General features: G+C 47.9%; 8 protein-coding genes across 8 annotated transcripts; 3 read left to right on the forward strand and 5 right to left on the reverse strand.

Moving 5' to 3' along the window:
* Positions 1-1,091: 1,091 nt before the first annotated feature.
* BDV38DRAFT_243015 (uncharacterized protein) lies at positions 1,092-2,067 on the reverse strand. Its single transcript, XM_032054171.1, has one exon. It carries the CDS (start codon positions 1,752-1,754, stop codon positions 1,557-1,559), a length of 198 nt encoding a protein of 65 aa, XP_031915275.1. The 5' UTR covers positions 1,755-2,067; the 3' UTR covers positions 1,092-1,556.
* Positions 2,068-2,558: 491 nt separating this feature from the next.
* BDV38DRAFT_270065 (sugar porter family MFS transporter) lies at positions 2,559-4,427 on the forward strand (the record flags this gene model as incomplete). The annotated part of the gene is made up of 4 exons (XM_032057079.1): positions 2,559-2,860; positions 2,959-3,159; positions 3,220-3,605; positions 3,667-4,427. 4 exons carry the CDS (start codon positions 2,559-2,561, stop codon positions 4,425-4,427), a joined length of 1,650 nt encoding a protein of 549 aa, XP_031915276.1.
* A 951-nt stretch (positions 4,428-5,378) lies between these two features.
* Positions 5,379-7,469, reverse strand: BDV38DRAFT_291598 (GMC family oxidoreductase; the record flags this gene model as incomplete). Its single annotated transcript, XM_032061780.1, has 2 exons — positions 5,379-6,977; positions 7,452-7,469. The coding sequence occupies 2 exons, from the start codon at positions 7,467-7,469 to the stop codon at positions 5,379-5,381; spliced, it is 1,617 nt and encodes a 538-aa protein (XP_031915277.1).
* A 982-nt stretch (positions 7,470-8,451) lies between these two features.
* On the reverse strand, positions 8,452-10,940 carry BDV38DRAFT_55034 (putative hydrolase). The gene is made up of 8 exons (XM_032063534.1): positions 10,512-10,940; positions 10,240-10,456; positions 10,006-10,190; positions 9,550-9,953; positions 9,287-9,496; positions 9,094-9,234; positions 8,912-9,042; positions 8,452-8,860 (listed from the first exon to the last, which is right to left on the reverse strand). Exons 1-8 carry the CDS (start codon positions 10,840-10,842, stop codon positions 8,560-8,562), a joined length of 1,920 nt encoding a protein of 639 aa, XP_031915278.1. The 5' UTR covers positions 10,843-10,940; the 3' UTR covers positions 8,452-8,559.
* Positions 10,941-13,757: 2,817 nt separating this feature from the next.
* BDV38DRAFT_55085 (lysozyme) lies at positions 13,758-14,701 on the reverse strand. Its single transcript, XM_032063535.1, has 2 exons — positions 14,522-14,701; positions 13,758-14,471 (listed from the first exon to the last, which is right to left on the reverse strand). The coding sequence occupies exons 1-2, from the start codon at positions 14,672-14,674 to the stop codon at positions 13,929-13,931; spliced, it is 696 nt and encodes a 231-aa protein (XP_031915279.1). The 5' UTR covers positions 14,675-14,701; the 3' UTR covers positions 13,758-13,928.
* A 2,028-nt stretch (positions 14,702-16,729) lies between these two features.
* BDV38DRAFT_243029 (putative integral membrane protein) lies at positions 16,730-17,467 on the forward strand. Its single transcript, XM_032054172.1, has one exon. It carries the CDS (start codon positions 16,750-16,752, stop codon positions 17,254-17,256), a length of 507 nt encoding a protein of 168 aa, XP_031915280.1. The 5' UTR covers positions 16,730-16,749; the 3' UTR covers positions 17,257-17,467.
* A 2,062-nt stretch (positions 17,468-19,529) lies between these two features.
* BDV38DRAFT_281380 (histidine phosphatase family protein) lies at positions 19,530-20,177 on the forward strand (the record flags this gene model as incomplete). The annotated part of the gene is made up of 1 exon (XM_032059531.1): positions 19,530-20,177. One exon carries the CDS (start codon positions 19,530-19,532, stop codon positions 20,175-20,177), a length of 648 nt encoding a protein of 215 aa, XP_031915281.1.
* Positions 20,178-21,422: 1,245 nt separating this feature from the next.
* Positions 21,423-22,757, reverse strand: BDV38DRAFT_281381 (Lactonase, 7-bladed beta-propeller-domain-containing protein; the record flags this gene model as incomplete). Its single annotated transcript, XM_032059532.1, has 3 exons — positions 21,423-21,740; positions 21,811-22,297; positions 22,378-22,757. 3 exons carry the CDS (start codon positions 22,755-22,757, stop codon positions 21,423-21,425), a joined length of 1,185 nt encoding a protein of 394 aa, XP_031915282.1.
* Between the last annotated feature and the right edge of the window lie 30 nt (positions 22,758-22,787).

A 22,787-nucleotide genomic window follows, 5' to 3' on the forward strand; every position in this document is an offset into this window, starting at 1 on the left:
AACATTTATGCTTGCAATAAAGTCTCTGTCCAAGTGTTTCAAATGGCGTTCCTTCAAGTGAATTGTCATACGTATGGTGGTGTGATGGACAACTTCTTGCCTTCGAGATCTGGTGGGATTTCATTACCTAGAACAGCTGTTGCCTCCGGTGCATGAAAGTCGACAATGATCAGTTGACTTCAAATATATTTGGTTCCTTGTTTCTCTCCCTAACATGTGCGGGAAGCAAGGTCTTTGCAGTAGTGCAGACAAGGGTGGTGTCTACAGATCTCACGGATGCCGTATACACTCGACTTGACCTGATATCACTACCAGTAGGAGGTACTGTACGGAGTACAAAAGGTACTCGGAACCATCGCCAAGTCTACTCGGTACGAACGCTGTGTTTCTCCATGGATGACCGTAAAAGCAGCAATGGAATGGAGAATGCAGCCAAGAAGTCTAGGCATGAAGGATCACCTCATTGGAGACGATGAGTAGAACTGGTCAGATTAGAGCGGCGTCACTCACCTCCCCAACGGGGAAAGCATTGTCCTGGCCTCGAATTTCCTTCTTGGCTCGGGACTAAACCGAGCCGGTAATGGCGGCACAGAAGATTGCTTGTTTGGTTTGCCCTTTTCAGAATTTGGGACCCGGTGTGGAGCTCGTTGATTGGTGTCAAAGCCACGCCGCCTCAATGTGGCCACGCATTTGCGCGCGTGAAACCAAAGGATGCTCGCCAGGGGATTCCCACTTCATTGGAAGGAGCGCAATGATTGGTTGCTTAGCTAGGGGGCCTTGTCGATTGAGTGCAGTCTCGATCCCTGATCCATGGCCCAGAGTCCTGCTGCCCACTCTCAATCATGGCTGGGTGGCGGTGTTTCAGGGTTCACCTGCAGCTAAGCGTCTTCGGTTCCACCATGTCATCATTCCATTATCTGGACGGGCCTTCAATCGGCCGGTTTTGCACTTCATCCAGACCGGAAAGGCAATTCCTCGTATTTCTTGGCGGGACAAGTCAGCACTGTCGTATTTTGATAAGAGCTATGGTGGTCACTTCTCTAGGGCTGGGTTGGGTTGGGTTGATCGTGTGTTGAAAACTAAACAAACTTTTTTTTTTTCTTCTCATGTTGGCTGATTACATCAGCACCCCCAATCATGTTTCCGATCACGTGTCTAGAGACCACCGGCAACTCGGCAAAAAAATCAACCGCTGTCAATGATGATGAATAAGATGGTCTAAGCGCCAAGGGAACAGACGGTCTTGGTCAATTTCGATGCCCTGCTTCACTGGCTCGATATATCCTCGAATCAGTTCTTGCCTAGCAGACCTGTCAGATGATCGCCAAGAACCGTGTTCATATCCTGAATGAAGCCATCCAGCATCTCGCTCCTCCGCCTGAAATGTAACAACCTTAGGGTTTCATGTCCGGCAACGATGGAAGTTGATTTAAACAATCACCTTCAGTACGATCTCGTTTAAATAAGCAAGGAGGCGTCAACTATTCGAGTTACCCGTCATATACACAACGGCAGCCACCCTCCTTGGCAGTTATATCTCTGAATCCATTCCGTAGTCAGAGAATGTTAGTTCCACCAATGACTTGGACGGACCCCATACCCCATGGATCGTGCCATCCATGTCTCCCCATAGATACTAGTATCAGAGTAGTATGGACAATAAATGCGGGGATATAGGAGAAGAGGTCCATGCGGCAGCCAGAGCGAATCAAAAATTTCCCTCTGCTCCTTGGATATAACAGAGTTATATCCATCGGCTTGAATAGCCCGAGGATGACCCGATGTGATTCGTCGGATTCCTGCTCATGACCTCATGACAGAGCTAACAGCTGCTCTTCATTCTCACTATTTTTACTACGCAGTCTTCGAAAGTGGAGTGCGAGACATGTGGTCGCTATTAGGGGATGTGGAGACCTGGCGCTGTGCATATGAAGGCAGAATGTGGAGGTGGAGGTGAAGGTGGGGAGAAGTCCCGGCCATTGTACATACATACACATCTGAATTATAGAATCTCGTTGGTGGGTACATAGCACAGTTGATTCTTACATATATCTAGAGAGAAAAGCTGAGCAAAACAGGAACACAGGCTGATCGGCTGGTGTTCATGAAACATGGATGATGTCCCGGCGAGGTTGACCTCATGTAACCCTAACACAACGGCTTCGGCACAATGTGATGCGCTCAAGAAGATGACCAGAACCAGGATCCGGATCCGCGGGACCAATCACTCAATTTCTTTTTGTCTTGTCCGGTAGACTTCCTTCCTTCATTGGCACAAGCGACCCAATCGCAGCACATACGCACCGACGGGACACGTCAGGAGATACATCCAAATAACCTCCACTAAGAGGGTGTCGGCTTGTCACCGACGTGGGATTCTTCCAAGCAAACGTGTGTGCGGGGTCAGCTTTCTTCTGGGGGAGCATGTCCTGTCCCTGATGCGTACACAGCTACTCCTATTTAAAGGGCTCTCTTGGCCGCGTAGATCGTTTCTTTTTCCTGGTGCTGATGTTTCTAGGTGCAGGCTGTGGGAGTAAATCTTTCTTGGGTCGACCATCATGTTGGTTGGCAACATCTATGTCATTGCGGGCATCGCCGTCGTCGGCGGTGCCCTCTTTGGGTTTGATATCTCTTCCATGTCTGCTCAGCTGAACGAAAACTCCTACAAATGTTACTTTAACCAAGGCCCTCAGGGTCCTCCATTCACCGACGATCCAGACTGCTCCGGCCCCGAATCGTTGGTTCAAGGAGGGATCACCGCCTCCATGTCTGCTGGCTCTTGGCTGGGCGCGTTGATTTCCGGTCCGTTGTCTGATCGCATTGGCCGAAAGACTTCAATCATGGCCGCTTGCTCTCTTTGGTGAGTCTATACTTTCTTTGTGTGTGTGTGTGTGTGTGAACAAAGAAACATGAGACACCAAGATGATGAATTATGTTATTGATAATGTGCGTGCAAAGGATAATTGGGTCCACGATCATGTGCGCCTCGCAGAACATTGGCATGCTCATTGTGGGCCGCATCTTCAACGGTCTCTGTGTCGGTATCGAATCTGCCCAGGTCCCAGTGTACATCAGTGAAATCTCGCCGCCGTCGAAACGAGGTCGGTTTGTTGGTGTCCAACAATGGGCCATCACATGGGGCATTCTTATCATGTTCTAGTAAGCTCTGGCCCAGCTATGAGACATCGGGCACTGCCATGGACTGACAGGACTTTTTAGTATCTCGTATGGATGTTCCTACATCGGTGATCGGTCCGCCTTTGGATATAGCACCGCAGCGTGGAGAATCCCTTGGGGTCTGCAGATGATTCCCGCCGTTTTCCTCTGCCTGGGTATGATGATTCTCCCGGAGTCCCCGCGATGGCTGGCCCGAAAGGACCGTTGGGAAGAATGCCAAACCATCCTGGCAAAGGTCCACTGCAAGGGAGACATGAACCACCCATTTGTTGCGCTTGAAATGCAGGACATCCGGGAGATGTGTGACTTTGAACGCCAGTTCAAGAATGTCACGTACTTGGACCTCTTCAAGCCAAGAATGTTGAACCGCACCATCATCGGCCTTTTTATGCAGATCTGGTCCCAGTTGACCGGCATGAACGTCATGAGTAAGCGGCCTGCCTGGGTATCTGCAAAGAACACCCTGACTAACCCATGATGATGATGCAGTGTACTATATTACATATGTCTTCTCGATGGCAGGCTACTCTGGAGATTCAAACCTCCTAGCCTCTTCCATTCAATACATCATCAACGTGCTCATGACCCTCCCCGCTCTGATCTGGTTAGATCGCTGGGGCCGACGGCCGACCTTGCTGATCGGAGCGGTACTAATGGCCACTTTCATGTACGCCAATGGTGCCATCATGGCCGTACACGGTGAGGTCGTGCCCGGAGGTATCGACGGAGTCGCCCAGCAGTCGATGAGATTACACGGCGCGGCAGCTAAAGGATTGATCGCATGTACCTATCTCTTCGTGGCATCCTATGCCCCAACCTGGGGCCCTGTCAGCTGGACCTACCCGCCAGAGCTGTACCCCATGCGTCTCAGAGGTAAAGGTGTTGCCTTGTCAACGTCCGGAAACTGGGCTTTTAATACCGCGTTGGGTCTGTTCACTCCCCCTGCGTTTGCCAACATTCGCTGGCAGACGTATATCATCTTCGGCGTGTTCAACACCGCTATGCTCATACATGTGTACTTCTTCTTCCCCGAGACGGCCGGTAAGACGCTGGAGGAGACTGAGGCTATGTTCGAGGATCCCAATGGCATCAAATATATCGGCACACCGGCATGGAAGACACGGGTAACGACGGGGCGGATTCAGCAATTGGAGAGAGGTAATGTCGAGGGTCTCGAGTCGAAGGCGCAGCAAGAACCGGCGGCTCGGGAGGTCGAAGTGACTCAACCGGAGCAGAAGACGGCATCGTAGGTTGCGAACCCTTGAGATGCGGACCTTCCGAACGATGCTGCAAGAAAGTGCGCGGATACAAGATGAAGAATTTGATAATCTGAATGCACCTCTATGAGTTCATAGTTAATAGCCAGCTTACTACTTTAACCACATTCATTAACAGTCATTGATAGTGTCAGCTCAGACTAAGGTGCTTGATTTTAGTCAGATAGTAACAGTAATTGATCCCTTCATAAGGGTAAGTGGCCCAATGTAAACACCCATCTGCTGTGGATTAACCCCATTTGAAAACGCTGGCTTTCAAGCGATGCAGCCGCTAGGTAAGTACGCAAGGAACACTCTGCTACGTTAGCCAACCATAGCACCAATCACTAATACTGATACTGCGTGGGGTAGAAGCTACTCGCACAACTTGAGATTGTTCTACCTTTGATGAGCGCTATATAGTTTTGTAAGATACTCATCTCTACCTGCGTTGGACCCTTTTCCTACTATGCCACTGAGAAGACTCATAAGATTCGGGGATATAAGTTCACCGGGTGTGATTGCTTCTCAACATGAATTTACAATATATAATCGGTGATAGGCTATAAAGTCTCCATGAAACATGATTGACTAGACTATACATTGCCTCTCGAGACTTTTCAGTTTCGGCTATATGAGGGATACCGTTCTGGTGCTAGTACCAGAACACCACAGAAAGATATGGGATTATGGTACATGATAATGGCAAACTTTACACAATGGGATCAAATGGGTCGCTTTCCGCCTGCGAAGTATCTTTCTGGGTAGGGTGTAAAATCTGATAAATTCAGGTGTAGGTTATGGTGTCCCTCCTTCACCTAGGAGTTGGCTAATGTGATCCGATTAGCTTCTCTTTTCACATTGTTCAGAAGTGCGACGAGTCCAAATTCGGCTGCTAAAAAAAAACAACCATGTGATGTATTTAGGGAAATACAGAAGATATTCCTACTGAGCAAGCAGCATATCAGCCACGGCTTCTCCAAAAGCGTACATAGGAGCCTGGTAATGCCCTGCCAGTGGCACAGGAAGCACACTAGCATCGCAAACGCGGAGGTTCCGAACACCCTTAACCCGACACTGCGTATCCACCACCGTCCCCATCGCAGCCGTACCTCTATTCTGGAAAAAGCTACTCCCCACAATCTGCGCCCGTCGGTCAAGGTCCGCATCACTGCATGCACTAGTGATGGGCTCATAGCCCGGCGGCGGTGTCTCGCTATCGATAACCTCCTTTGCAGAATCTGTTTCCATCACGCGCAAGGCGACTCGCATACCCGCGCGGAGCGCGGCACGATCTGTCTCAGTGTCGAGATATCTCGGGTCCAGGACTGGGTCAACAGTGGGATCGGCGCTCGCGAGCGTGATGCGTCCTCGACTGGTTGGAAGAAGAAGAACCACGGGGCTGCTGATGTGGTTTCCGTCCATAGGGACACGGAATTCAGAACCACCACCGGCAATTGGTGCGTAGGCTACCATCACTTCGACATTGCCGCGGGGTTCCTGTAGGTATGGGTCTTCCGGGTCGATCTTGTCCTTCTGGGCGGCCTTGATGAGCTCTGCGTGTGGGGTAGGAACTGTTGCAACCCATTCTATAGGGTTGCCGTGCCGAAACTCGGGCTTGTTGAAGAGTGGGGAGCCGAGTGCGTATCCTTTCTCCGGGTTTCGTAGCTTCCAGAAGAAGGTCGCCGAGATTTTATCGTGGTAGTTTTCTCCAACAGGTAGATCTGCGATGGTGGGGATATTGCATTGAGCGAGGTGCTGCTGGGGTCCAATGCCGGATAACATCAGCAACTGAGGTGTTTTGAGAGCACCGCACGTAACTAGTACTTCTCTCGTTGCCGTGTATTGGGTCCCATCGGTCAGCGTGATCCCGGTAGCTGTCTTAGAGTCGTCGAAATCCACACGTCCGATGACGGAGTTTGTCAGCACTGTCGCTTTGGACAGATCGTAGGCCTTGCTGGCTGGTTGTCGGAGAGCATTCTTCCAGTTCTCCGTGAATGGTCCAAAGCCAAGAGGATTGCCGCCGTTGGGATCGGGATTGTATTCCAGACCCGCCGCAAACATTGCCTGGCGTATCCGTTCTCGCAGCGGGTACATACGAGCCGCAGCCGTGGTCGAAATCGGCCCACTGAACCCGTACTTTGCAGGGCTCCCCGTCGGATCGTGGTGAGTCTGCGTCATCTTAAAAAACTTAAGCATATTCGCATAGTTCCACCGCTCGTCTCCAACTGTCTTCGCCCAGGAGTCATAGTCGACTGAGTGGCCTCGAGTCCACAGACCGTAGTTAATGCCGCTAGAGCCCGACAGCAGTTTGCCCCCGTAGTTGGGAACATGGCGGTTGCCCAGTCCTGGCTGCTTGGCTGTCATCAAATTATATTCCCATTCAGTGCCATGGAGATGCGGAGCAGCGACAGGACTCATGATCTTGTCGTTGTAGTCCTCCGGACCAGCCTCGACGACCAGTACGCTGTGTCCAGCCTGGGAGAGGCGACTTGCGAGAACGCATCCCACGGTACCTCCTCCACAGATAACATATTCGTAGGTCTTGCTCACCGTGTCAATTTGTTTGAATGTCACTCTCTGGAGAACTAGACGGTATGTGTTTTGTCGTGTGGAATGAGCGATATGCGCGACCTCTCACTTGAGACCAAGTAGAATTCTATCCCTTCAAAAATGGAGTTAAACAGGCAACGTCTCTTATCCCCAAGGAACCACCCCCGGTTGAGGTCTCGAATTGGTTTCCCAAGAACTGTGAGGGATTTACAAACCCCTGTCAGGTTTCTGGGCCGACTCGCACTTTTTGGAGCCGCATATCACGTACATGGCCCCCAAATAGGCCCACGCCCGCGCATGAATGTGATTGGCAGAAGTAGGTACGTGTATAGTGGCGTTCGGGAGAAGGCAGGTCTCCCGAGAGAGGTTCCGATCCACATCGCTTCCTCTCCTGATAAGCGCTACGGAATATAGATTTTTCAAGGTAGATTCCTTGAAGGTCCCCTTCTGAGATCCGTCACCTACAAAAGCGCCGGGTTGCATCTGCTTTGAGTATAGCAATCGGTGGCCGAACAGCGGCGTCGGAGTCCATATCCGTTGCCTGTCCAATGGCGTACAGTAGCCCTCTGTCAATATGGTTCTGTTAGAAGCACAAGGGGGCCCTTTTGCTATAAATTTAGTCTGGTATTGATAGTGGAGGGAAACAAGAATCAGTCTCCTGTCTATACAGGTAACAGTATCTACTCATTATCTTCTGCCTACGTCCCCTTACCTATTTGACAGCTCTTCTACTCTGGATAGTAGATATTTCTTTGACATAATATATACTGAACCTTTCTGCCTTTTACAACTATATATATCAGCACTTTGTAGCTGAACCCTAAATCTAGTATTACAAACAAAATTTAGGAAAGGAAGTCTTGGTCATTTATATATATAAGTAAATCTGCTCTGTCTCGATTATGAATTATATTATAATTAACATAATAATTCTAAAAAAAAAAAAAGAATGTATTATAGATCATCAATTATCTTACAAGACCGATATATATCTAAATAGTATAAGAGAAACAATACACCCTAAGATACTTAGATAAACGAAATAGAAATTTAAGTCCGACTACTCAGAACCCAGATTTATTAAAGGGAACTTCCTCAGTAATCAGAAGCAGAATACTGTTCCGCTTAAAAGAATAAACATATCAATTATAGTTAAGCTTATGGACTTAGATAACTTATTTACAAGAGATACTTCGAGCTTCCATGCATCGTCGATCCATGAGTGGAAACGAGCTCGATGGTACGTTGTACTGATCATCGCTGGATTGCGTGGAAGCCGCGTCAGACGTATTGCCGATCTACATCGTTCTCATTTATGTATCGTAGTCTTGTCCTTTGGCCCAGTTGGGTCCTTTTAAAGTATAGGAGATACTATGTTGTCTAATTTGAGACAGTATTCCCTGCCTTCTAGGGTATTGATGCTAAGCCACACATCTCACGAATTAGAACCATGTACAATTGAAATAAGCCCAAGGGCACAAATATGTAACTCATCTGAAAGATAGGCAAGGAAAAGACGGGGCTATCCAAACTTGACGATGAAACAAACAAAGCGGCCATTAAGACGCTCTCCCTACAGCCCCCTCTTGGACGGAGCACCCCGTTTAGCAGCCGCATCATAAAGTGCCTGGATATCGGCTTTCCACTGCTCCTCATCTACACGCTTCACACGGCGATCGTACGTCATCAAACCATTCACCTCGCCTTCAACATCGGTGGTCTGTGTCCAGACACCACCGCTGCATTCGAACCTGCGAATCTGGTCCTCAAACTCCGTTAACAGGATGTGGCCGCGGTAGTTCCATGCCTCGAGGGTTTCGTCGATCTCATACGTCTCATTGATATGGTTGATGGCCTCTTGGACGTTCCAGAGACTGAAACAGTTAGCTGGAGTTATCAACCAGACATGGACCCTGTGAACTCACTTTTCGATGGAGACGTTGTGACCGATGCCTCCGAATTCTCCCTGGAAACCAATACGGCTGGGATCATGGGGGCTGGATGACAGGGAGTAGAAGGGGGTTCCACATTGGGGATTGGCATAGTGATGATTATCCTGCCACCGTCAGCTATCATTTCGCGATCTTGTGTGGTCGTCTTCACTTACGCTGAAATCACCTGCACCATGGTCTACCCAACCTGATGTCGAATCGACCAGTCTGCTTGGATCCAACTCCTTCACTCGGTCTGTCAACTCGAACTCAGGGTAGTACGATGTGATCTGACCCCAACCCTCATTATAGATGACCTGCAAAGAAGGGTTAGAGTGGAAGAGACACCAACTCGACGGAGCTACTTACCCAGGCAATTATACTAGGGTAGCTCTTGAACTGGTTCACGAGAACCTCCAACTGTCTGGAGAACTCATCGTGTTGCGACTCATTAGGGACGATGTCGCTGGTAGCACAGGCATCGTTTCTTGACAGGGGACGCGGAGACGGCATATCCTGGATGACTAGCAGTCCTAGTTCATCGCACGCCCGATAGAAGAGTGCTGGCTCGACTTTGATCTAATTACAATGTCAGTATACTTCCCATGTGCTCCTGGCGCTGTCTCACTCACATGTTTCCGAACCATGTTAAAGCCAAGGTCCTTCAAGAACTTGAGGTCATATACCATGGCCTCTCGGTTGGGTGGGGTATACAGTCCATCAGGCCAGTAGCCTTGGTCAAGGGTTCCGAACATGAAGATGAATTCACCGTTCAACAACGGACGGACTACGCCGTCAACCTTGCCTTTGGCAATTGTGCGGAAACCGACATAGCTGTGGACTTCCTCGTCACCCATCGTGACCGTCAGATTGTACAATTTGGGAGAGTCCGGTGACCATAGCTCTACACCATCGACGAGGAAGTTGAAGGTCTCATCTGACGTTCCCTCGCCGGATCCAACCTCCTCATCACCATCATAGACCTTAACCTCCACCGGTGACCCGCTCTCCGTCGCGGTATTCACAGTGACCGTAACTAACCCAGGAGATTAGTATTTAAACCATACATATCGAAAAACGCTCCCTACCTTTACCGTTCATGTCGGCGTCAAGATCCAAGCGCGTGATATGGTTCGCGGGAGCAGCTTCGATCCAGACACTCTGCCATATGCCACTGCAGGGCGTGTAGAAGATATGTGCTGGGACTAATCTCTGCTTGCCGATAGGAATAACCTCGTCGCCACTGTCTGTGGGATCATGCACAAAGACGAGGCTACCATACGTCAGTTGCTATTTCCATTCCTGGTGGGTGCTGCACATACAGTTCGTTTTCGCCATCACGATTCACAAACTCTGTGATATCAAATGCGAAATGGAAGTAGCCTCCACGGTGGAACCCAGCATTCTTCCCGTTAACGAAGACGGTAGCTTCATAGTCTACGGCGCCAAAGTTCACTAGAACGTTCTGGTCTTTGAAGGACTGAGGAATAGTGAACTGCGTGGTAAACCACGAATATAATGTATCTTTGCCTTGGATTCCTGGTGATGTGTTAACGAGTATGCACTCTGAACCAGTCTGACGGTGATGATCTACCAGATAGACCACTCTCAAGACAGGAAGGCACCAGAACCTCGTGTGCGAGAGGTTGTCCAAATGGCGGACTGTCGAGAGCAGCAAGACTTTGTGCGTCCTGATACTGCCAAATTCCGTTCAGGTTCTTCCACTCAGACCGCTCGAGCTGCGGACGGGGATACTCTGGCCAAGGGTCGGTGCCAGCTTTGTCCGTCCATGGAGTGGTCAATGGGGGTTCTTTGACAGCATACGGAGTGGCCTGGCGAGCCTTGTTGTGATGGAGTGCTGAACCGCTCGCAGTCAAGGCTTGAGTTGCCAATAGAAGCACGAGGGATATGCCAGTCGAATACATGTTTACCGCTACTTAGAGGGTGTCGGCTCCTATCCACTGCAGGGGTCAGCCCGTGAGATGCAGTGGACGGGCCAAATTGCCCGTGGTATTTATACTCGGAGTACCCTCCATCCTGACAGAAGCCTCGCTGGAGCCCAAGTCCTGGAATAGCCAATTGATTACTGGTACATTATTCCGACAGGATCCATTAGATAGCTCAGTGAATACATCCCCCGCACACGGCCAGGACTCTTCGCTTTACCCTTGCAGGGACGGCATCATGCGCCCAACAAGGTAACCCCGCAATTTCTAGTGTAGGGTTTTGCCGGTAGGTATCAACCGAGCCCGGACAATAGGCAGTCGACAGTCGACTGGGCCTCTCTTGGCACATTAGTCGGTGGAGTAGAGGATCCGCAGGGTCATCCCTTGGAACGCGATCGCTCGATCAACAAGGCAATCTTTGCATGATGGGTCGAAGGTACCATTCAGATCTGGAGTTTGCTGAATCGACAGTGACCGATTACTGATATTTTTTCTTTTTTTTTTCTCAGCTATCATTTTGTTTGTCGAGGGAAAAGACCAAGATATGAAGGAGGGTGAGGGTTGATATTCCCACGTCCCGGTTGGGAAATTGATCCCCTGACCCCACGGAGACCTATTCTTGGCATCAGGCTGGCTGCTTTCGGCTTTTAGCTTTTTTCGCCCCCTCTCCTAGTGTATCTCCTAAGCGGTGAAAGAGAATGGCCTATTGGAAAAGAAGATGTGATATGATCTCCGGATTAAAGCTGGGTCTTTGGGCAAAAGTGGGGGAATATTGAACTTTAGTGAATGCTGGTAGTACTGGTACAAGCCACTCCTTCTCCGGTCCAAATTTTTGAGTCCGTTGCCCACATGGACAAAGCGGATCATTGGCAATGATCGGTGATTAACCCCTGAGTATCAACGCCACTCAGGCCCATACACAATGCTACCAGATATTCTGAGTCTTTGTTTATTTTAATCTACCAGTGCCCCGGACGATGAATATCGTTTGCCCCAACCCAAACAAAAATTAGGTCCCCCAAAAATAGGATAAATGTCGACTTGAACCGGGGTACTTCGGATATACTCTGGACTAGATCATGAGATACCAACTAATCCTATGACTCGATCGAAAGTCCAGAAGATGTTGTCTGGACTAGCGCGGAGAAAGTGACATCATTTATCCCGTTTCCCTGGTAGAGGCCAATCATAGCCCTAATGATATGCGAGCGAAAGAGACTAATGCAGACAAGAGCAGCAAGTTGTCATGTCAATCCGTCATTGGCAGTCCCTACACAAATGGAATGTACTATATTTCTTAGTTTCTGCCTAGCTTACTATAGGGCGCGATGAGGCACATATTGTGGCGGTGGATGGATTAAATTCCGCAGGCTCGAGACTTGAGGGCTTTTGTACTGATGTAAGACTGATGCTAAAACCCTAGCCCCTCATTTTCGGGTATTTTCACATCAGGTTTCTAGAACGAAGTATACATGAAAGAACAGGGCAACTGCCTTTTGGTCATGACCTCAGGCGTGGAAGAGTATATTCTGAGAACACCCAAGATTAAGCTATGTTACACCGAAATCTCTTCAATCTGCTTGTATTTTTGGTTTTATTTTTAGTTTGCTTTTAGGTCTTGATTTCCTTTCACAAATGACTCTTGGCAGTAAACCACGGACCTCTCTTTCATTTAGACATTGTATCCTTGGCACATATGCCCGGTGTGTGTGTGTGTGTGTGTGTGTGTGGAAAGAAAGAAACATCCTCCCCACTATGATGGTCCATGGTCGAGACCAAGGTGGGCTAGAAGACACACGGAAAGAACCTTCAACTGTGCATTGTATATACTCCAGTACTCGTAGGAATGATGTCGAGATGTAAAACGTCCAAATAATTGGATGGATAAGTTGGGGGACTTTGAATTACTCGTAACATCAACAGCTGATCTATGTGAGTTGCCCTTCTAGCCGATAGAATCATAGCAGACCAGGATGTGTCATATCCAAAATACTACAAAGATTCTAGATGGCTTCTGGAGTATTTCTAACCATCATAAGCTTATTCCGAAGCGCCGGTGACAGGCTACTCTGGGCCAGTGCTCAGGAGACGCCACATACTCCGTAAACGGGTATTCGAGGCGCCAGCACAATGCAGGGAGACCGTGGAGGACCCACTGAACAGCAGAATCTGAGATACTTAATTATGAATGATATGTCCGTTTCTGCACGGAAGCCCGACAACGGATTCTTTCAACGGATGAAGAGTGGCTCGGGCTGGCTGAGATGCAAGGGGTGTTTGCCCAAACTTTGTGGCATCCGGTCAATCATATAATATTCGGACCTTTATATGTGGGTCATTGAATTTCGGGACGAATAAAGATCGAGTTGGACGGTGGCTCTTGCTTATAAAATTGACAGTGTATGGCTTGTCGAGTTGGAATGATGCTAGATGTGTTTATACGACATGTCAATGACAAATGTAGATCCAGTTTTATTGCGCCAACAAATTATTGCTTCTAATTTAATTGACAATCTGAAACACTTTACATCACTTGGCAGATCTTCGAATGCCGATATTTGCCCATGCCCCCTTGCTCAGTCTCCTTGCTGAGTTGTCCTGATGACCACAAAGTCCTCTGTCAACCACGACATACAAAGTATGATGTTGAGTTGATAGAATGCTGGTTATCTTCAGGCGCTCCCGCAAGGTTCTTTTAGCATGTTTCTCGTCTGACGATGGCATAGTGTTCAATGCGGCCTTGGTCTTTACTACATTCCAAGGAGAGTTGTTCATTCCTTTCTTCTATCCTGGTAAGGCTGATCGATGACAGCAAACCTTTCCAGTTGGGTGGGTGTTTTGAAGACCGTGAAATGATAATGTAAAGACAGTGGCAAAGACTAAATAAAGTAAGACAATAATGAGCGTGTCTTCGCTTGATCTATCCCTTATGTTGAATAGACGATAGAAAGCCAACGGCATGTCAATTGTTTAACTAGCGACCGTCGCCTGGACAGTTGAAAAATACATTCACGAGAAACGAACGAAAGGCTATCGTAATTGCAACACAAGTCATCGATCCATATTTAAGCAGCCTTAGCGATTTTCTGCAGCTGCTCATACCCGCCGTTAAAGATGTCAGAGTCACCACCATGCTTATAGCTGTCAGAATTCTGCCAGATGGTGTAGGTTGCCCAATCGCCAGGGATTGTCGTCGGCGGCGAATCACGATAAGCGGCGAGTACGAGAGGGCAGGTGTTGCCAAAGCCTTTGGCATTTCCAGTGCAGGTATTCCACCAGTCGGCGGTGGAGTAGATCATGGGGTAGACACCGGTGGCCTTCTGATACGAATCGACGAAATCCTTGATCCAGGCAACCATGGCTGTGGCGTCCTTACCGTAGCATTTGTCGTCACCGTAAGGGTTGTATTCGATATCGAGCATACCGGGCAATGTAATGCCGTCCTTGGACCAGCCGCCACCGTTCTTGAGGAACCATTGTGCTTGCTCTGCACCAGAGGAGGAGTCGGGAAGCGCGAAATGGTAGCCTCCGCGAATCATACCGGCGTCAGTAGCGCCTTGATAATGCGAGCTAAAGACCTTGTCCTTGTAGGTGGTGCCCTCAGTTGCCTGCGAATGTTAACAAGGCGATCATAATATCGAGACGAGCGATGACGCACCTTGATCATAACAAAGCGAGCGCCATCGTTATAGGCAGCCTTGAAGTCTACAGTGGCTTGATGGTTGGAGATATCAAACCCCTGGACTGTCTCAGAGGTAGCCTTCAAGGACAGACCGGCGGTAGCGGAGAGGGCGAGGTTGGCGAGCTTCATTGTGGTCGCTGGCGGTCTGTGTCTGCAAGAGGTGATGATCGTGGTGTTGATGGCATTTCCTAGTGGGTGCAAGACCCTAGATATAAGGGTGTCCTCGAGTGGATGTACTTGGCGTAATGCGTCGGACCATCGTTCAGGGAAGCATGAAAATTACCATGTTGGGCAATAATGATGCACATCCCAATCTAGATGAGCACTGCAGAACTGAATGTGTAGATTGGATTGTAACGTTGGTCAGGTATCGTCAGATGATCGTTGGAACAGATTGAAAAGGGGTAACTGCTATTGGCTTTCGGGCCTTTGTGATATGTGAAGCTGTGGGGCATTCTCTGGATACGAAGCCTTGGGATGCACTGGTGGCTCCCTTGTTGTTATTTTTAACCACAAACACGAACCACGGGCACTATTCTGCCAGGGCAAGCAAGTATAAGTAATTGGGGCTATTTCAGAGAGGCCGATCCATGCTCTAAAGCTGCAGCAATATTGAGGGCGAGCGTGAAGAAACAGAAAAACAACCGAGGATTGTTGTGGCACAATGGACGATCTCTTCTCTATATCGTAAGGATCGACCCTAAGTCCCCTAGATTAACGGGACTAAATGGAGGATACATCCAATCCGCGCGACGCCAAGTCGGTAAATACGAGAAATCAGAGGATGCAACCAGGGTGAAAAGGCCTCTAATATCTTTTAATCAAAGGACGTGCCTTTGGTCCGGTTTCACACATATCGACCCTATTATGCAATAAGATAGCTAGATTATGCATACAATTATACAAGTGAAGGCATCCATACCATGGATTGATTGTTTAGCTGGGCACATACACTGCGACTTCCGGCTACGATCGGAATAACAGCATGATTCGCCCCTCGAGAGGAAGACAGAATTTCATACGCAGTTACATCTAGGGTGTTTATGAGCTGGCTGCGCCCAAGTATGTAGGTCACAATTACCAGTTTCATTTGCAGCCAACATCTGTAGTTCTCCGATACATGGACACTATCTTTCTGAGGATCTCTTTAAATGAATGCTGAGACTCATACTACTTAAATTTGTATACAGACCATCCTCATAGCATTGGATATTGCGCAATAAGGCAGTTCGGGCTCTGTCTGTGTTGTCACGATACTAACCAAGGATATGATGTGAATTCTCGTAGCACATTCTCATGTATCGTCCCTAGCGAAAACTTGTAGTAGCCTGGGTCCTGGACGGCGTGCTGCTCCTTACCAGTCCTCTCGCAAATGCTAGGCATTAATCTAGTCATATAGGGTGGTTTTAGAGCCCAGTAATTCCAGGGCTTGCCATCACGAGCGGTGTATACATGGCGAGGGAACAGTCATTCTGATTTGTCGGAAACATTTGGTGTCCTCGTATTACTTGAGGGCTCTCCGACATTTACGATACATTGGCCCTATCTAAGTAGTCGGTGCCATGCGCCTCTCCAAGAGATGCCTTCGCCAATACTTACAAACTAATGCATTCCAGATGGCTGAGCCCATCGGTGTTCAAGGGTTCTGCATTACTCATTGCCTCGATGACTTCTAGCTGACTGAACAATTTATCCTATCATGATGGTAATTCGGGTTTGAGATTGGCTAAGTTATATGGGTTGGTCTGGAGCACGATAAGCCGGAGTTGATCGAGATTTGGTCCTGCTAGAGCAGCCCGTCGAATATGTATATTCAGGTATTCGGTATCCGGTATTCGAAATGGACGGCGAGTGGGGTTCATCATCATCAATCCTTCCGATGATGCTGTGACTGCAGTACAATATCCTGTTGGAACATAAGACGTAAGTGGGGCGCTTACGAGCACGCCAATGGCAATCCTTAGTTTTACGTTGGGCCAAGACTATATAACGTTGATATTGTCAGTATCCACGAATAAGATATGTGGGAGACCAGCTGACACTAGTGCAAGCATCAGTCCACTTCCTGTTTATTAGTCCTTGTATATCAGGCTCTCTCCGGATGGGTCCAAGCCGCATGTATCTATAAAAACTATCCTACAGTAAACCACTTTTCGCAAGCCCAGTGGTTCATTCTGACAGGATCTCACATCTGTTCGTCTACCATGGCCTCAGGAGTTATCATTGATCTTCATTCCCTCCTTCGGACAGTTCCACTTGCAACCAGCACCGGAAGCCTCGTTCTTGCTACCAGCGAGCTCATATTTTACTCCGGGATGATCCAGCCGTCGATCCGTAAGAAGTCCGACTCGATTCTCGCCGAGTATTGGCGTTACATATTCCCTAGGGGAGTGAGCCTTGTACTGGCCCTCAATATCACGACAATCGGGACTGCATTATGCAACATTTTCCTGAAGAATCCTCACTCCCGACCGCTGCCTGTTTCTCGCACAACGTTCTACTGGGCTGGCCTTATTGGAGCTATTGGGCATTTGACTTTTGTACCATTCGTCGCACCACCTATTCAACGCATCCTTGACAATCCTGATCCCGAAGCCGAGACGAGTAAGGAAATGGATATCTGGCTGGGATTACATCGAATTCGCATGTTGGTGGCGGACATACCGGCCTGGTTGGCGTTTGTGGGAGCTGTGATGTTGACGGATCGGTGAATACGCTATCGGGGCTTATTTTGGCTGCCAGATCGCGATATGCAGTTATTTCTATGGCTGTCTGGCTTTGAGACTTGTATAGTAGTAGGATTTACCGGGCAGGATGCACTCACACCAGTCGGACATCATGGACTCTGTGGATGAAGGCGCTGAGAGGCTTGCTGTATGAATATAATGGGGTTGCTGGGTGTGACGGGGGACTCGCTGCCTCAATAGAACGACTACGTATATCATCAGACGAATGCCATGAAGTGCAGTTGTAGAACGTTCCGTAGTTAACTATAATATATACTGAAATCTAGACCTTAGAGAAGCGCAATAGTGATAAAGATAGCCCATGGAATTGCTGTTAAGGTATTTATATTATTAGATTTACTCCAAGGTATAGTTATATTATTATTTAAATAATCTAACCAGGCCCGCATATAAGGGTATAGAGAATTCATCTAGTAGGGTCGAAAATATAATGTATTACAGGCGACTACGGAATGGGGTAGAAGAGTAGGGTTATTTATAAGTGATAAATTAACCCTGTAGCCTATTAGAGGTTAGAGTCAGTGTCTCTTATGAAAAGGGACCTTGTGAAGGGATAAATACTATAGAAGAAAGAAAATTTTTCAACCATCAAAATATCCAGTGATCTACGTTCTGAATGAGCTTTGAAGGGTACAGTATGGTCGGTCGCACGGGCTTGTACTGCAGCGCCAACCTATTTCATTCCCAAAGAAATCGAGGCACTTAACGGGAATAATTAGCGCTTCAATGCCATTCCCAGTATCGGAACTGGTTTGTAGCAGCCTCGTGGATACTTTGGACCTGGAAACCAAGGTGGCCGTTTAGTTATTTTGACTACTTTTGGGCAGGCTTTCGGTCTGCTAACCTTGAAAAGGCCCACCAAGGCATGGGAAAATCCTTTAATTCGGATGGTGAAAAGACATACTGGCGTTCCAATAGTGGTTCACAGAAATGGGATCAAATATTGTTGGATCAATGGGATCCTGACACCATGAAGACGATGGAAGAGCGAATAGTTGGAAAGAGAATATATATCAAGCACAATATGCAAGAATGTGCGGCGCGTCTTGTACAACATCGATGCTAGAGATAAATCCACAAGGATGAATGGGAAATATTTGCTCTTGCGGTTGAATGTCGGTGCACAATACCTGGATGCTTTAACCTTTACAATGTCAAAGGCGATATGGATAATCATATGAAATGATGCCACCCAGGAATCAACCTGAGCCGGAAGAACCTATCTGGGTGTACAAACGCCTGTAGGGATCATGACATGAAACTACCTATCGTATAGCGGTTCTTGTCTAGTGAGATAGTAAATTGACCTTGTTAGAGAACAGGGGCTATACTTGATCTTTATTTTTAGTGTAGTCAACTGAATGATAATGGGCAATCAGTCTGATTTTATGAATGGAACGTGATGCGTCTTCCTACTCTCACCTTTGCAATTAATTGCCCTAGGTACTGCCAGTAATACGTCCCCCACTGGACTCAACCTGAACTGTCATTATTGACCCTCAGGGAACTGCATTCTATACAAGGCTCCCACGCTGATAGGAACTCCAAATATAACGTTTCAACCAACTCGTTTCACCAGGAATAGTCACTCACACAGTCTGGCCTGAAAACATGAACGCAAACGGACGTCGACGATTTCAATCTAGACCTTGGAGCTGACATGTAGGATATGGGTCAATGGTATTACTTGTTGCAGAAAAGGATAGGTGAAATAAGACTCATACTACGGGAAAGAAGTTCATCATCCGTGCTGGACTTATCTGAATTGTAACCCTTGGCAATGGGGATAAGTCTAACCACTAGCGTGACACTACTACCTTGGAACGTCTGGATTACCTTTTTAATTCAGGTAAGTCATGATCGAGACTGAATTCGCTTGGTAAGAGCGAAACTCTACTCACAATCCAGCCAGCAGTTTAAGGTTGAACTTTATTATGTCGACAGGTTTCGCCGAGTGACCCGACCGAGGTTCCTCCGAGGATATCGCCATGAGATATCCGGCCTGATGTATATTTGCACCACGCACTTTCAGCTGGGCTGTCCTAGGAATACGTGATCAATGCCGGCAATGGCGAATATGGACCATCAACTAGCCTCAAATCGAACGGGATTATCTTTTTGCCCCATCATAACATCCGTATATATATAGCTTTCTCAACGAGATCTCAAAGCATTACCCTAACTATTCCACTACTGTAATCCCTTTTTTACCCTCCTTCAAGCCAATTAGACCCTTAATGGCTGCACAAATCTATGTTGTCCGTCATGCGGAATCCGCCCATAATGTGTCAAAAGACTTCAATCACCGTGACCCCCCTTTGACTGAGCTAGGCTTTCAGCAGGCTAGTCAGCTTGCACAAGCCTTCCCCTATGGCCCACACGTGGGTGTTATTCTTGTTTCACCGCTAAGACGAGCTATCCAGACGACTCTTGCCGCATTCCCACATATTCTAGACAAACGCTACTTCAGCCCAGACTCCGGCCAAGGCATTGAAGACGGAGCAATACTTATTGTGGACCCTGATCTACAAGAACGGAGCGGTTTCCCATGCGACACAGGATCCCCTCGCAGTCTCCTGGAAGAAACATTTCCATATCTTCCCTTCGATGGTTTGGAAGACACTTGGTATGTCAAGGAAGCAGCCTACTCGTCCGAGAATGAAGCCGTTGAGGAACGGGCGGCAAGAGTGCGTCATTACATTGCCCACTTGCTGGCGAAACTCAAAGACCAGGAGAAAAATACTCTGATTGTCTTGACGCACGGTGTTTTCATGAAATCCTTGGTCGGAGATGACAGGATTGACCTACCAAAAGCCGGTTGGAAAGCTTATACGTTAAAAACAAGAGAAGCGAATTATACTTTTGTTCCGGCCGAAGGCTTATGATAGGCAATGCTATCAATATGTAATGCACGGTGAACAGGATACTAATATCTTCAGAATAGCCCGGCACTAGAACATTCATACGGAACTATTGATTCGGAATATATAATAAATTAAAACGCTTAGAAGTATGTACATCTTGCCTTTTTCAGGTGATGTATCGGAATTTCACGGATTTCAATTCGGGATTCCCCTACTGTGTCCTAATGTACGCAAAAGGCGTCCGTAAGCAACCGCATCCCTCAGGGGTCTGGTATACGAGACTAAATTCTTCAATTTTGTGATGTGGACGGCAGTGCAAAAAGGTCTAAAAACGTCTTTCTTTGCACTATGGTGGACCCGTGTTGTAAGGGCCCTAGGGTCCAAGGTTTATTGAATGGGGCAGCCGCAGGTTATCCTAAGCCTGAAGGTAAAGGTCTGCCAGATGCTCGTCTTTTGAACCTTGTTGATGGCTGGAAGAGTCAAGCAAAGTTCTCCTCACCCTCCCATGGCTACATAGGGTGGGTCTTCGATGCTATCTAGCAATAAAGAGTTACTAGTTTCAACGCAAACAAACCTTGCTCCACACCTGAACCTTATTGGCTAGAAGTCCAGAACGAGCTGCTGAGAAATAAAGCCCTTTCTAACCAAGATGGCCCACGTTGAACAAGCATAAATCTCACTGCTCGAACATTTATAATGTGATCTTCAGGGTCTGAGCGCACGAGGAAACTCAATTAAATGCTGAAACAACAAGACGTTTTTCTAGGCATTCGGAGAGACTGCGGACTCATTTGCCACTCCGTGGTTCCCGGCAGCGCGCAATCAAGTTATGTAGGCATCAGGCCGTTGCATCAAATATGTACTATAGTCGTTACAAGTCACTAAGCGCATATCATGGAGTATTAGTAATATCGTCCTATGGGAAACGATATTATAGAAGCGTGGAACAGGGTAGGGGTGGTGTAACCAGACTTATCTCATCTCGTAGTCCGTAAATATTAGCATACAGAGCCGTATTTTGATTTTTTAGACGTTATCAGCGAGTAAATACACCGGGGGGCCCTTTGCTTTAACATCGGCGGTAACTGCGGTACCATAGAACTCTGCAAGGAGAATGTACAGATGTCATACGCAGCTTCTTTCCCCTTTATTTGCCCCTCTGGGTTCAGCCCCTGGTAAGACTTTATACTCTAGCCAAACATGTTTCAGGAAGCGATTGTTCATTGGCTCCACTTATTCCTGCGCAACCACCTGCTCGAACGAAGCTCAGGAAGAGTCCCATATCACAGCAGGAATTTCTCCATCAAGTGGCTGCTCTATGAGTACCGAACCAAGAGTGCCATCCTTCATGTCCCACTTGGTCACCACTACCTTGTGGCTGTTCTGCTGTGCTATAGCCATCATACTATCTTTTGAAGAAATATCAAACTGGCGTGGAAAAGACCCAAATGAAGGATATGAACCCAAGAATGAGACGGCGGAAGTTTGGTTGTGTTTGACGAGAGAGAAGATTGCTATAGAGTCATTGCCGGGACCAAAAGAATTATCGTTACGGTTCGAAATCACAAGACGGTCATTCTGCGGCTATTTGAGGGAAGTTAATGCTTAGCAGGTCTTTGATGATTGACGAAGAGTAGAGGGAAGAGAGACGTACCGAGATAGCGATTCCTGCGGCTTTTGACCCTGTTGGAGGAGTTGATCCACCGTACGTATTGCCTTCATAGAACTTGGTGAACAAAAGTGTTCCGTTGTTGGGATATGTCACATCATATCCTCTGAGGTAATTATCTAACTCTGAGACCAGAAAGAATCGAACATGACTCAGTCGAGTGAGGTTTGCGTTCCGAGGAGCCCAGAAGACCGCATGTCGTGGTCCGGAACCCGGAGCTACCGCCAACGGTGGTTGTTCTTCAAGTTGGCCTGTAGTTGGGCATATGCGGAAGATGCGGACCAGGTCGGCTCCTAGGTCTGGGACAAGGACAAACCGGCCGGATGGGTCGACAACGACTCCATGAGGATGTGGTGCGTCCTGTCGTTCGGGAATTGGTCCCGGGGCAGCCACCGCGAATGTGAATGATTGAGAGTGGTTGAAGTGACCGCTGATAGGGTCAACAGAGTACGTGGTGAGTGCCGATCCTGAGCTAGATGATAAGGCTTAGTATTTCCATCTAGGAACGAATGACTCTGCATAAGAATTACAGGCCGAAAGGGGTTTACTTACTAATGAGCGACCGCCAGGAACTTGTGACCAGATCCATGGGCTGTTGTATAAAATGCAGACGCAACTGGCCCTACCAATGTCTGTAGTTGTCCGACCTTTGTGAACGACCCATCCAAGTTGATCTTGAGGGAAGTCACCGTGCCATTATGGCGACCAACACCTTCATCCAAACAGTAGAGGATTTTATTAGACCCATCCAGCATCAACCATGAGGGACTGGGGCCACAGTCGTTATTCTGGGAGAGGGTACTCAGTTCATAACTTTCACCCGAAGGTGACAAACTCAGAGATGTTACATGCCCAGCATAGGATGCTGCATAAAGCCGCGATGCTATAGCACTACCCCAAATGAAAAGTATAGTTAGATGCTGGAGCTTCATTGTCGCGATTCCACTCGTATGCAGCTAAAC

Source organism: Aspergillus pseudotamarii (genome assembly GCF_009193445.1).
Source record: "Aspergillus pseudotamarii strain CBS 117625 unplaced genomic scaffold BDV38scaffold_17, whole genome shotgun sequence".
Classification (NCBI taxonomy): Eukaryota; Fungi; Ascomycota; class Eurotiomycetes; order Eurotiales; family Aspergillaceae; genus Aspergillus; species Aspergillus pseudotamarii.